This window comes from Haliaeetus albicilla, chromosome 10 (assembly GCF_947461875.1).
Source record: "Haliaeetus albicilla chromosome 10, bHalAlb1.1, whole genome shotgun sequence".
NCBI lineage: Eukaryota > Metazoa > Chordata > Aves > Accipitriformes > Accipitridae > Haliaeetus > Haliaeetus albicilla.
This window is the reverse complement of record NC_091492.1, coordinates 36,909,445-36,922,904: the sequence shown is the minus strand read 5'-3', so window position 1 is coordinate 36,922,904 and position 13,460 is coordinate 36,909,445. Positions and strand designations below refer to the sequence as shown.

General features: G+C 38.3%; 1 protein-coding gene across 15 annotated transcripts in view; it reads right to left on the bottom strand.

Annotated features, from left to right (window-relative positions):
• ARVCF (ARVCF delta catenin family member) overlaps positions 1-13,460 on the bottom strand; it is a 292,495-nt gene that overhangs the window by 84,577 nt on the left and 194,458 nt on the right. For all 15 annotated transcript variants that reach the window (XM_069795000.1, XM_069794998.1, XM_069794999.1 and 12 more), the window contains 2 exons: positions 11,897-12,055; positions 3,101-3,708 (listed from right to left, as the gene is read on the bottom strand). In XM_069795000.1, the coding sequence (XP_069651101.1) occupies positions 3,101-3,708; positions 11,897-12,055 (767 nt within the window). The remainder of the gene's footprint in view (positions 1-3,100; positions 3,709-11,896; positions 12,056-13,460) is intronic.

Below are 13,460 nucleotides of genomic sequence, written 5' to 3'. Positions count from 1 at the left end.
AATTGAAAAAAAAAAAATTATGACTTGCCATTTTTTCCTGCTCATTTGTCTTAACTTCAATTTAATGATTAAAAATACTCAAATAATAATACGGAAGTTTTTTGTGAATGAAAAATATTCAGTACTTCCTGCTTCTCTTTCAAAAAGGACTGTATATAAAACACGTAGCAAGACCATAAGACTACAAATTTTTAAAGACTACAACAACCCCCCCCCCATTTCATAAAGGCAACCTACCAAATGAAGGAAAAAAAGGGCATAAAACCAATTAAAAAATGTGTAAATACCTTCACAAGTAAATTTGAGTAATATTATATCAGTATTATATACCCTAAATGCCTTTCTCTCACCCCAATTTATTATGCAGTCTGACTTAAACCAAACCAGAGCACATGCTGAGGAAAAGAACATTAAGCGCAAGGTATTCTTCTTGCAGAAAATAATATATCTTACAACAGAGACTCTGTATAAAAGAAAACAAGAAACAAACCCAGCCACAAGCACTGAAGAGCCAACAGAGGGAATATTTGCCTTTGTGCACTTATCTGGATTTGTAGATGTTTGTGAGGAGGCACATTTTCCCCCAATTTAAAATGAAATATAAGTAGCTTAAAATGAGGCTGGTGATGACAGTAGGAAATCACAACAGATATTTATCTCTGTGATCAAATGGAGCAGGCAAGGGATGGAAAGAACAATCTGTACTTGTAATCCCCTTGACTAGGATCCCCTCCAGACACAGCTGGGTTGCCTTCTTATCACATAGGGGGTGAGATTCGCTACCACAGATTCAGATTAGAAACCTCCATTCAGTCCTCTGAGACAGAACAGCATCAAAACTAGGAACTGACAGTAAAGATCCTTATTCTACCTTTAAACTGTTAAGAAATGAGGGCAGTACTTACTGGGAAGAAAATGAGAGAATAACTTAAGTTTCCACAGCAAGTTAACCAACAGAAGAATTCTGTTCGTGACTTGATGAAGATGCCCCAAGCTGAAAGTCACTGCGAGGTAGAGAAGCTTCTAATAGTGTTGTTATTCTATCTACCCTACACGTACAAACTTTTCGAAATCAAAAGTGCCATCAATTTTTCACATTCATTTAATCATTTTCATAAGGAATAATTTATTTAAAAAAAACTAGAGAGAAATAATCAAGTAGTAGTTACCCTCATCTAGTACAAAGCACTATCTGTAGTCTTTAGTTTCTTGCAGATCAGTCGCATGTCTGAAATGCAGGTTTATTGAATTGTTCAAGTATATCTTTGAAATGTCAAAAAGTAACTACTTATGAAGAGGCCCTAATACAATCATCTTATGTTCTCTCCAACTAAAGTTTGCTGCCACAGTCAGGCTAATTACTTGTCAAAGCCTCTTGATCATATTAAATACGGAAAAAACCTCACAACAAAAGACACATAAAGCAAAAATTGTGAATTGGTCCTATCCAAACTGCAAGGAACAATAAATCAAAGGGATGTTTAATAAAAAAATAAGAAACAAGCCACCTTTCAAAATGCAAATGGGTAGGTTCTGAGAATACATTTAATTATTCATCGTGCATACAGTTTGAAAAACGTTAATAAAAATTTAAGAGAACTGCTGCCTGACTGTTTTTAACGAGAACTGTAAACTTGCTTAGATGCAGGGGAGCACCAATTAAAGTTTGATAGATTGAGCAGTCTTTTGGCACCCACTGGCTGCAGGTATTCCCTTTAGCCCCATAAAACACTGACGTGGTGCCACTGGTTGGTAAGCTTGCAAGATCAAAGACGTCACATGGGACTTAAAGGGGGTTCTGGGAGATATGCGTTGATACTGTTTCTCTCTCTCTTTTTTTAAAATATCAATGTCAATTTGCAGTTGCTTGATTCCATTTAGCTTTAAAATGAACTTACAGAAATGCGGAGGGAGATAGACCTATGAAAGCATGAATGAAACCATGAACAACCTAACATCTCCAAGTAGAAGCGCTCCAAGACAAGAGAGCAAAAGGGCCTACCCAAACCCCACCGACAACTGCTGCTGATGAAGTAAAGCCTTTGGTCAAAACTATTAAGTCTGAAGACCATCTACACACAGAGGCAGGTGGGTTCCAGACTCTCTTTACAGCTCTGGAAACTACTCTAAATTAACTAAATCCATATCAAAACATGAATCATGAGGATATGACTTCACACAGGCACACACAAAAGTTTGTACACTGCTTGGAAAACAAAGTATACAAGTTTTTCAGGTTCATACTCAGAAGATGACTTTCAGCTGAGTGATAAGACTCTCTTTCCAAGCTTGTTTTTTTTTCTCTCCAAATGCAAGAGCTGATAGCTGCAAGCCCAGCATAAACAACTAATATCAGAAAATATGGCATATAATGGAACACCCCTTAGAAAGAGGACTGAACCAGAAGTAATTTGTGACTGGTCACTTTAGTTACATTAAGTGCAACACAGCTCTTATCTCCCCTTTATACAGGCACAGGACAAAAATAATGATCTGGTCTTAAAAAAATGTTGAAGTACTTCAGTGAGGTTCAGCACAACCTGGTCATGCAGCTGAGGGTGTGAGGTTAGCACAGGATTAGGAGCTGAGGCTGTTAAACACCTCACAAGACAGCTTTTATATAACAAGGCATCCCTTCACCACCAAGTATCAGCTTGTCTGCAACCCCAACCAGCTGTTCAAAATCTTTGTTTGACACATGCACACATAACCAGACCTGTCACAAGTCTCACAGATTACAAATCTCTCTCTTCACCTTGCTAGCATGAGATGGCTCTGGGACAACACAATGCAGTCATAACTCTTTTTTAGGAAGAGGAAAAAAGTAACTTAGCCCTCTTCCACAAGATCACCTCTTTCTTTCTAAATTCAACCTAAACTAAGCAGCCCAGAAACACAGTGAAAGGGCTCTTAAGCACTACCCTTATTGCCTTCTGTATTTCATATGCGTTTTGCATTTATGGGTAATGAAATGATGGGTTCTACCTGTTTTTCTGTCAAGTAATTCCAGAACTTACCACACCTTTAAAAGTTCAAATGTACATATTCAAGTAAGCAAAACAGCTGCAGATCAGTATTATAAAAAACAAATGGGTTTTACCTTCCTTTGTGAGGTCTTCCTCTCTCTGGCACACCTGCAGATGTCCTCCGGTTCACAGTGGAATAATCAGGATCCAGTTCATATCCTTCATCATCTACTCCAAGGCTGCGGTTATCATCTTCCAGTCCATAGGGCTCTGGCTGGAAGCGTTCTGGCTGGGAACGGTTCAAGTCAACGTTGCTACCCACTGGCACCTGAGGCTGGGCAACAGGACCATAGTTATCCCTTCTGCTTGGCAAAGTGAAGCTACCATCATCTGGCCTGTAACTGTTTCCTGGCACATAGGCATAGCGAGGACGGTAGTTGACACCACGAGACAAGCTGCCGTAGTTATCAGATAAATCTCCATAACCATCATGACCAATATAAGGGCGATACTGGCCTTCATGGCTTTCAGGGTAAGAATCGTTGTAGTTGTTGTAAGATCTGGTTAACGTGGATGATGCTTGTGGTGTAATGTACCGCTCTCCATTCTTCATGTACCTTCTGTCTATTGAATCTGTGTAGCTGCCCATGGGAGACGAGCCATCCATTGATGGCAGGCCATCAGGCCCAAGTGGCACCTGACGCACTGTTCTGGTGGTGACTGTTTTGACCATTTTAGTAACCTGTGAAGAAGCAGTGAATAAATATGTTAATTTTCTCCTTGCTGCACAATGTGATGAGACATACAGGGAGCTAAAACAGTAAAATGGGGAGAGAGCATCACAAAGCATACTACATGCCTGTTGAATGGAAGCACTAGTGTACTCATGAGTTCACCTATTAGGTTTAGGATTTAATAGTGGGAAAATATTTCCATAGAAAGCTGAAAAGACAGGTCACAGAGCCAGAGTTAAGTGCACCCTGTAGCTCCTACTACCAAATCAAAACCACTGCAGCCATGTGACAATGCATGGAAGCAGTGAGAAGTCATCACACCAGTTCAAATTTGCCCAAAATATTTTCAGGAGGCATCTTTCCTAGAGCAGACTTTACAATGTTGAGGAGCCACAGCTTATCCTCCCACAATTAGCATAAATACCACATCACATTCTCTAGTTTGACAAAAATACAGTTATATGCTTCTGCCTGATCTGGATCAAGTTTGTACCACCGTGTAACTTGACGGAGCTCAAATTTGGCAGTAACATTTAGGGAACCACAATCTCAAACAGAAAAGTTTTGGGCTTCAAGCTTTTAGACAGCACAACTGCTTTCTCTTTTAAGATATACTTAACATCTGACCATCACCATACAAGCCCAGCAGGTAGTTGTTGTCATTCTATTATTTTGGTGACTAACAAATTTGCAATAACGAACACTAGCACCACACAGCTTTTGCAACTGCAACTACCCTAAACATACTGGACTAGACAAGCTTGTTTAAAACATTAAAGAAAAATCTGTACACAAATACATCTTTATCTTTTCTTCCTATAAATCACATTTCATTTCAACACAGATAGAATTAGACTATTTCACATAAGTGACAAAAACTGGAAATGGTTAAGTGTCCAGAGGGCACTTGTGTTCAGGGTTTCTCGCTAAAGGGTAAGAACAAAGACTCCTCAAGAGTTTCCAAGAACACTCTGCCTTCATAGGAAAGGTCTGGTAATGTGCATAAAACAGTACTGGACAAAAGCCACTACTATTTACAAACTAGCAAAGGACTTTCTGTTTTGGTTGGTATCTGGGGTCCATCAAGTTCTGTACTGTCGTCAGAGTGACCAGCAAAAGCTCTTTTGGGGAACATACAAAGTCCAGCGGAAGCCAATCTATCCTTGGTTACCTTAACGCTAATAAAGTTACTTTAACCTATAAAAAGTTACCCTAACCCTAGTAAATGATTTCAGCCCTTTGTAAAAAAAAAAGCCAACCAAGCAACAAAACAACACACCCACAAACATGAGAGGGAGAATCAATCCACCAGAGAGTATTACACACGGGGAGAAGAACACAAACCAAAATTGTTAAGAGGTATTTTGGGTTTCTAAAGTATTACAGAGGTAAATAAGCACCAGTAAATGCCACTTTTCTTCATGTAAGCTGCAGAATGAAACGTGTAGATCAAGAGAAACAGTAACTATAACATGTATTCCTGGATTGCTCAGTAGTTCTGAAGTCCAAATAGGTATTTTGACCTATAGCCTCTGATTTCAACATTTAGATTGGCACCAGATCAGCCAAGCTGCTGCTAAAACAAAATAATTAAGAGTACACCTCTTGAAGCGGCTCCAGAGATGTCCTCTAGCCAGATGTTTTCACACAGAAACCCCAAATAGAAAAAATTCACCCAAACAGCATTTCTTTTCCTAAAGACATCTGTGAGCAAATGATACTTCAGCCTAATGAAGTAATGAAATCCTGCAAGACTGAAAACAGCACAAATGGCTCTCCACCAACAGCATAATTAAACAGCATCACAATGCTGAATAAAGCATAGCCAGGTACCAACATGACCTTAGTATCTAATCTGGGCCAGAGCTGAAAGAATTTTCCTCTTTAACCCAAAGGGATTTCCTTGGCAATTAAGCATCAGGAAAGATGCCAGCTTCCAGGCCTCCAAATCTTCTCCCCCCCCATTTTTAAAGTACACACTTTAATAACTAAAAGAAAGGAAACTAGAAGCTAAACATTTATTTCATGACATAGAATGCAACAGCAGTTTTTGCTTATTACCTGCGCACAATACTTCTACTTTCCATCAGCATGACTACCATCATGGCACTTATAAAACTAGACAGCATTTAGAGAAGAAGAGCAGCTGATGTAGTTTACAGTAACTCTTTGTAAAATGGATATACACAAGGCAACACAGCTCAGTATTCTCCTACTGAAGTCTGAAACGATAGTTTTATTCAAAGAGTATGTTCGTAAGTGATCTTCTAAGAGTAGAAACAGCAACATTTCTCAGGCCTGAAATACATGAGTTCTGCAAAGCAATGACAAAACTGGGCTCAAAGTGCTGGGCCTTTGCATTCTTCAACTTGGGAACCAGTAATGGGAATAACAGGAAGTAAGGTAGCAATTCAACAATTTGATGAATCAGAAACTGATACTTTCACCCAGGAAGGAACAAAGAGGCAGCTTTCTAGATGCCAAGAGCAGCACTCGCATAACCTCACAAAGCCCTTTCTTTCAGAACTATTCAACGTGAGCCAGATAATTTAAATCTAACTCTGAGTTTTGCTTTTGAAGACATATGTTGCCATGCATGCATAGTTTGTCATGTGTCATTTTTCATAAAGTTGTCAAGATCAAACAATGCAAGATACCCAATATACCACATCTGGCTGCAGCAATAGCATGAAAGAAGGAACAAGCTTTGATCTGCAGGATCCTTGGACAAAGGCTTTGCAGAGAAGGCATCGCTGCTGTATGTCTTCATCCAGCATTCCTAATGCCAGTTCTGGACTCTTGCTCATTTTTGACTATTTAATTTGTATTGCAGAATCATTGTTATTGTCAAACAGGATGAGGTAACAACGCAGAAACGTTACAGCAAGGACAACTGCCTACCAATATTCAGTACATGTACACAAAAAAGAAAGCAGAATTTCAGAACACTTTAAAAAAATCAATTCCTAGACAATTTGTGACCTACCAGTTACACTTAATGAGTACCATGCTCTGGTACTCTACAGAGTATTTAGAGATATATTTTTTTAATACGACCAACACAGAATGCAGGTGATCAATTTGCTATTTTTTTCCCCAATTTGCCTTATTTTCCTGTCTTCAAGACTAGCATAGACAAGTTTTCAATGGCTGTGGCCGGTCAAAAAGACACACTTAGCATCAGCCAGCACATATAAGAACAAGTTTACAATGTTAGCACAGCTTCACCTCTATTATTTTCTGAATGCTGCCCCTATTAACCAGTGGAAAGAATCAGGACAATCAAAACTCCCTTGTCAGACACATAAAAAGGAACATTTCACTCAAGCATTAAAGTAAACATTTCTCATAGCATAAAAGCATTCAATAATGCTAAAGGTGTTATGGTGTGGCAATCAAACCAAGGCTTTTTATATTTTGAGAGAGGGGGAATATTTGCACTCATGCCTCATTTGTCAGGGGTAGGCATCAAGATAGAAGATTCATCATGTGATAAACAGACTTTGTTGCCTACAGGCCAATAAAGGGAAGCTTTTTGGAAGCAATTAGCCAGCACACAGAGAAAGGTCCATTTATTAGGTTTCCAAGCAAAAAAAAAACCAACCACCACAACACCAACAAACCAAACATCTTTATTTCAGGAAATCCAGCTCAAGGGAATGTTTCATTTCTATCTCTTAAAAGAACACAGGCAGTCTTGAGCAGCTGACAGCACAGTAATCTTCTCCCCCAGCATTTTTGTGATTTTCTTAATACTGATACATTAGCCAGAGAGAATGAAGCTATTCCAAATGGAAGTCCCAGCAGACTGTCTTATCTGAGACACACCTGATCCTCCAGATGCACCCAATCATGAGAAAGATTTATTAGCATGAACTCCTCACAACAGATATGCTCTAATGAAAAATTTAGGGATAAATGTTACTTTGAGCAAGTGTAATTTGACTTCCTCTGTTTATTTTCCATCTCTAAAGAAAACCAGTTTAAACGGGTTTTTAGCCAAATTACAAATCAAAGGTGCTCAATTGTTTCAATGCTACAGTCTCAGAGTATCAGACAAAAGCTTCAGATTACTTCCCTATGAGGATGTTGCCTAAGTATGCCTAAAATAAATTTTTCAATTCTTTATTCCCTATAAACTGTATCAAGGTTTCAACCCCAGTAAAAAAAGTTCCAACATACCAACTTATTCAGGCCCTCTGCAACCAAAATCCTATGAAACTGCAAGTTAGTGCTTTCATTGCTGCTTCCCCCACCCCAGAATATAAAGTTTACTGACCTTACCATTGTTCTCCCCTCCCAGATAGCAATTATTTTGTTAAATAATTCCTCTGCAGGCCCCATGATAATGTTTCACTAATTCTGTTTCCAGAAATATATTTGCCAACAGAACACAAAGGAAATAATCACACATTTGAAGCATCTTCTGTATTTTTCTGTCCCTCATCGTTCTATTTGTCTTGAAGGATGGGAGAACAAACATGAAAATATCCAATAATTGGACTTACTGGATGCATGTGCAGATGGTACAAGTAGATCCTTCAAAGTGCACAGTGCTCAGACACAAGAGGAGGAGAGACAATACTGAGATTTCAGTTGAAGTAGGCTATCATGGTCAAATGAAGTTATCTTAAACAGTACCTATAATTTTGCCTTCCATTTTGTTACTGAGGTTGGTTTTGTTCTGCCCGCCCCCCCCCCCCCCTTTTGGGGGGGGGATAGATTAAGTACATTATAAAAGCTGACAGGGCTAAAAATTTTGTTGAAACTATGTCATAAACCAAAAAACAGATGAGAGGGAATGTATGAGGATAAAAGCATTCTGAAAAAGCATTTCTGAGAGCTCATTTTTGAACTACGGACTGTAAAAATTAATCAGCCCAAGCAGGTTGAAGCTATTACCTTTCTATTAAATGCTGTGTAAGAACTTGCCCCGTAGGTTTTCAAAACAACAGCTCCAATTTCTCCCCTTCAATTTCAAGCTTAACATTTCACATTTTGAAAAGGCCCTCAACTACGGCTGAAATCCATTCCTGCTCTATTAGCCAACTCCCTTGAATTTTCTGCAAAGTTTCGAAAAACTGCATCTTGGGGTACCTGGCACCACCACAACCAAAGAGTTTCAGTCACAAGCACTTTCACATCGCTGGTGCTAGGAAATGGGAGCAGCAGTTAATCACTGTTGGGAAAGATCTGGCCTTGCTGAGTACTAGAAAGCACAAGGCAAATGGATGGACTACAAATTAAACAACTTTGTATACAGATTGATTTCACAGTTTGTTATCATAAAACATTATTTTCAATGAATTAAAGTGACCTAAATCTCTCCAATCTTTCAGCATTTCAAAGATAAAAGGTGCCTGAAGAAAGAAAAAAGCAAACATTAACATAAGCACACACACATCTAATTTGCTTTACTGAGTTCTCTTGAGCCACTTGCAAACAGGCTCCCTTTAACACATGGCAGTGTTCTAGCCAACAGGCAAGAAGTGGTAGTCTCTCCCCTAGGTGAGTTTCACTGTTCTAGCGTGATAGGTATTTGGCTTCCTATAAAGTTGAAATGCAGTATTATCTGCTACATCTTTTGTGCGAATGTAATGTAGGGACTTTAGTATAGGACTAAGAGAATAACAGTTTGGGGAAAATTACTCAGAGGTATCTCATTTTGAAAAGGCAGATGTTGTCTATTTAAAATATGTCAAATATTAAATTCTATTTATGCCTTCTTTCTGCATCACTGCTACAGGCATCTTCAAAGATGTGGGGAAAAGCATAGCAAAACTGTCAATGCTTCTAGATTAAGGTTGTTTACTTAATACAATATTGAAGATAATAACCTCTATAAATTGTGTTTTTGAAACAACAGGGGAAGGGGCAATAAAGGCACAGTGGCATACAGGAGCATTCATATTTATAGCTTTTGCTGTAATTTTCTCTGTAAGGCTCTCAAAAATATAATAGTATGACCTATGAAAGCACTATGATGATACTTATTAGAAGTGATAGTAAGTTGATGCCAATTAATTCCAGGACACTTAACTCACGCTACTAAACCCCAGTGACAACAGTTTTCATTTTCATGTTCTCTACCAAAACAAAAAGCAAGTTGAAGACCAACGTGATTAAAAAAAATTATAAAATCTGACCTCAGATTCATATCTAAATCTATGCCATATTATCACAGCAAGGAAAAGTCAAAACAAAACCATTTCAGAGATGACAACCACCTCAGCAAAGTCAGAGCACCTGTTCTGACAGAGTTAGGGCTAAGCCAACCCCATCTGTGTTTTGACATTTCAGAACTACTTTTCTCAACAAATGGATTTTTTTTGCTAATTATTTTTTTAAGAGTTGGTCTTTTTAGCTATGAAATACTAGGAAACACCTCCAGATAGTATGTAAGTTGAAGTCAATGGCATTATTTGAAACAACATAAATGCAGAGCAAGACAGCTATGCACCCTCTGCCCATTCTGGACACACTTCAGTGCCTGGAATGAACTACAGTAACAGAAGCAAGCCTTGCTCTTTCAAATGGAACAGCAGCTCTAGGGTTGCTATTTTTTCAATTTTCTTTTCCCATATGCAGATACAATGCCTGTTTTGGAGCTGCCACTGTCCTTTTTTGTGGGAAGATGGAAAAATAGCAGGTACACCACACAGGAGAAAAATCACACCTTTTACGCTATGACAAACATGCAGCTTTATCAGTGGCATGACTATTTCAGACAAACTATTTCATTCCATGTGGTCCCGTTATCTAGGGACCGTTGCACAGCCTCTCCTCTATTTTTACAGTCATAGCTATTGTTTTATTCCCTTGCATAGCTGCACTTACAGTCTCCTAAAACTATGCACTACTATTAGTGCATATAAAAAGGTGTCCATCACCACTGTAATTTTATCACTTCCTTCCTGTAAATAGTTGTTATCGCTGCTACTAGAAAGAAAGCAGTATTTCTTTCAAGTAAGTCACAAACTAAATACATTAGATTATTTGAAGAGCTAATAAAAATGTGGAAGTTTTTGTTTGTCTTTATTTTTAAGACCTTCCTCTCTTTCCAACAATGAAAAAATAGGCCAGTTGCATTTATCTTCTAAGTAATTGCAACAAATTTTAAACCAGGTAACTCAGTTTGTAGTAATATGTGTGCAGGCCGACTGACCTCAAGAAATCAACATTCATTTACTCCAACCTGAGGATCTGATATCCTGAATAGATATCTTAGAGGACTGCAATTCTGGAATGCCAGTAAAAACACTGATTTATGTGGCGATCTCTGTTCAACTCCTTTTAACACAGGAAGAGTTGTAAAGTCTCTTTTTTTAATCAGTGCTGTTAAGTTTTAAAAAACAGAGTCGCCCTCAATCTTTCACAAGACCAAAATCTAACAAAGATTTCAGCTCAACTTCCAAGACTCAAATGACAAGGCATATTAATGTTCCAGTGGTACCAGAAAGCTAGCAAGGCAGCCATGAATATACAGCACCTGCTGAACAGAGACTGCACAATTATCTTACACCAGGGAGCAAAAAGACATCAGGAAAATTAGAACATATGCAACACCTGTAATCCAGCCGAACCTGAGGTACAGGTCACTTGAGAATACACCCAGCTTTCCTCATGCACCAGGAGTAAAATTCCATTCACAAGATTACTGCATTACTTAAATGCTATGGTGTTATTTAAATAGGATGTTTCTTGTTCTAAAGGACAAATGCATAATCACATATTGTTATTACAGATCGTAACTAATTTGAAGACATATTTCCAAGCACATTTTCCTCAGCTGCAAAAGTAATTTACTCCAAGCCCTACCAACTCATCTAATTCTTGTATCATTGTATGTGTTTGCAGGGCAATGCTGTGAACTGTTTCAGTAAAATAAAGTGAATCTTAGAAGAATAAACAGTCTGGGAAGGGGTTTTAGTGTTTTTGTTTGGTTAACATGGATAATTTCTACTGTTCAGTTTACAGCTCCATGAACAGCTGTATCAGCACAGCTGATAGGGAGCAAATTAGACATAGAGGCAATACTGAAAAAGCCCTGGACTCAGCTTTGCTGGCAAATAGAACATTCAAAATCACCAAGGATCACAATAGCATGATTGTCATCACTCATGCTACTCCCTGCTATTTTTATTTTGTGATTAGGTGGTATTTTGCCATTTTCCTCATTGGTTATTAACCTCTCACCTTGGTTTCAGTTCTCCTTGTGGTTCCATCTTCAGAAGTGACAATAGACACATGGGAAGTGGGAGTGCCTGGATCTTCCTCCACAGTAACTGTCTCTTCCACCATTTCTTGAGGCTCTTGCATCATTGCTATTGATGTCTGGTTACTGGGGCTTTGCTCCTAAAGAAGAAGGTAGAAAAATTTAACTTTTCACTTCTACCATCATGTCATAACTATTCTACTGATTTCAGATTTTTCAACTGAAAAACACATTTTACCCAACACCTTGCAAGTAGAGATTCAGAGAAAGAAGTATTGACTGTCTCAAAAAAGCATGCTGCAACTATGCTGGTATGACTGGGCTCAGCTCAGTAAATGGAAGTCATATGAAGCATCTATCAAGGCATCTTCATATTTATAGGCAACCTACTACAGACTAACAGACTACTACCTTATATTTACACCTGCTTTAAGCTTTCCCTTCAATGCCCAGTGTAGAAGTGGAATTTTTGTCCGTAAAAACATTTATTCAGTTCCGCAGTGAACAGGACCATTGGCTTTCAGAGCAGTTAATCTTGCACACCATTAAAAGTTTATTTCCATTTGATAAAATATACTCAGTTGCAGACTACAGAAGGCTATAAAACGTCAAGACCTACTATTAAACTGACACCTTTCTCAAACCGTCCAAAGCAATGATAATTTAAAAAAATGGATAGCTAGAGATTAATAGCTGAATTATGTGAAATGCTACCCTTCTGACATCTTCCCTTCACTAAGTCCATAAGATCTAACTGGCTATAAGCTTATTTAAAATTTGTAACAGATAGACAACATAAAAAAACCCTAAACAGGAAAAAAGTAGATCAAAGGCTCGTTCTTGCAGGGCTACTGCCCAAATAGAACGCTTCTGCTTCTCACCAGCACTAATGTCTGAACTTTCCTTTTTCTTACACAATTGTGTGTCTCAGCACAGAAACTGGAGAAGCCCCCCTTTGGTAGATGAATACATTTCAGAAGTTTCACAGCAAGTGACCAATAAAGAACTGGCTTACCTACTGAGAAATAAGACTTTTCCCCAGCATTTTGAAACCTCAACTATGTAAAATGAAATGACAGACTGTTCATTTCATTATAAGCCCTGAAGGCATCGGGCTACACAGGCCTCAAAGCCAAAGCAGGGCTTCTATTTGCACATCTTGTCAAACAGGCACATAAAGAACATCCTTTATTAGGGAATATATATATACACACACACACAAATATACACACACAGACACACTGATAAAAAATATTATTATTAAAAAAAAAAAAGGAAAGGAATGACACAGAGACCTAAATTGCAAAGTGAACACGCTTCCCCTAAAGAAAACACTGTAGGCAAGTTCAGTATACCTTTTCACATCACAGGAAAACAAAGTGATTGGGATGAAGCCGTTGCCATGCAGGAGGTGAGTGTAATTACATAAAGGTTTAAACCTTCTTTGCCTGTGAGCAGCTTCATCACCAGGGAACTACAACATTTAATTTTGTAACATTTCATTTAGAAAAATTGCATTTCATCCCAAAGATGAACTTTGGATTG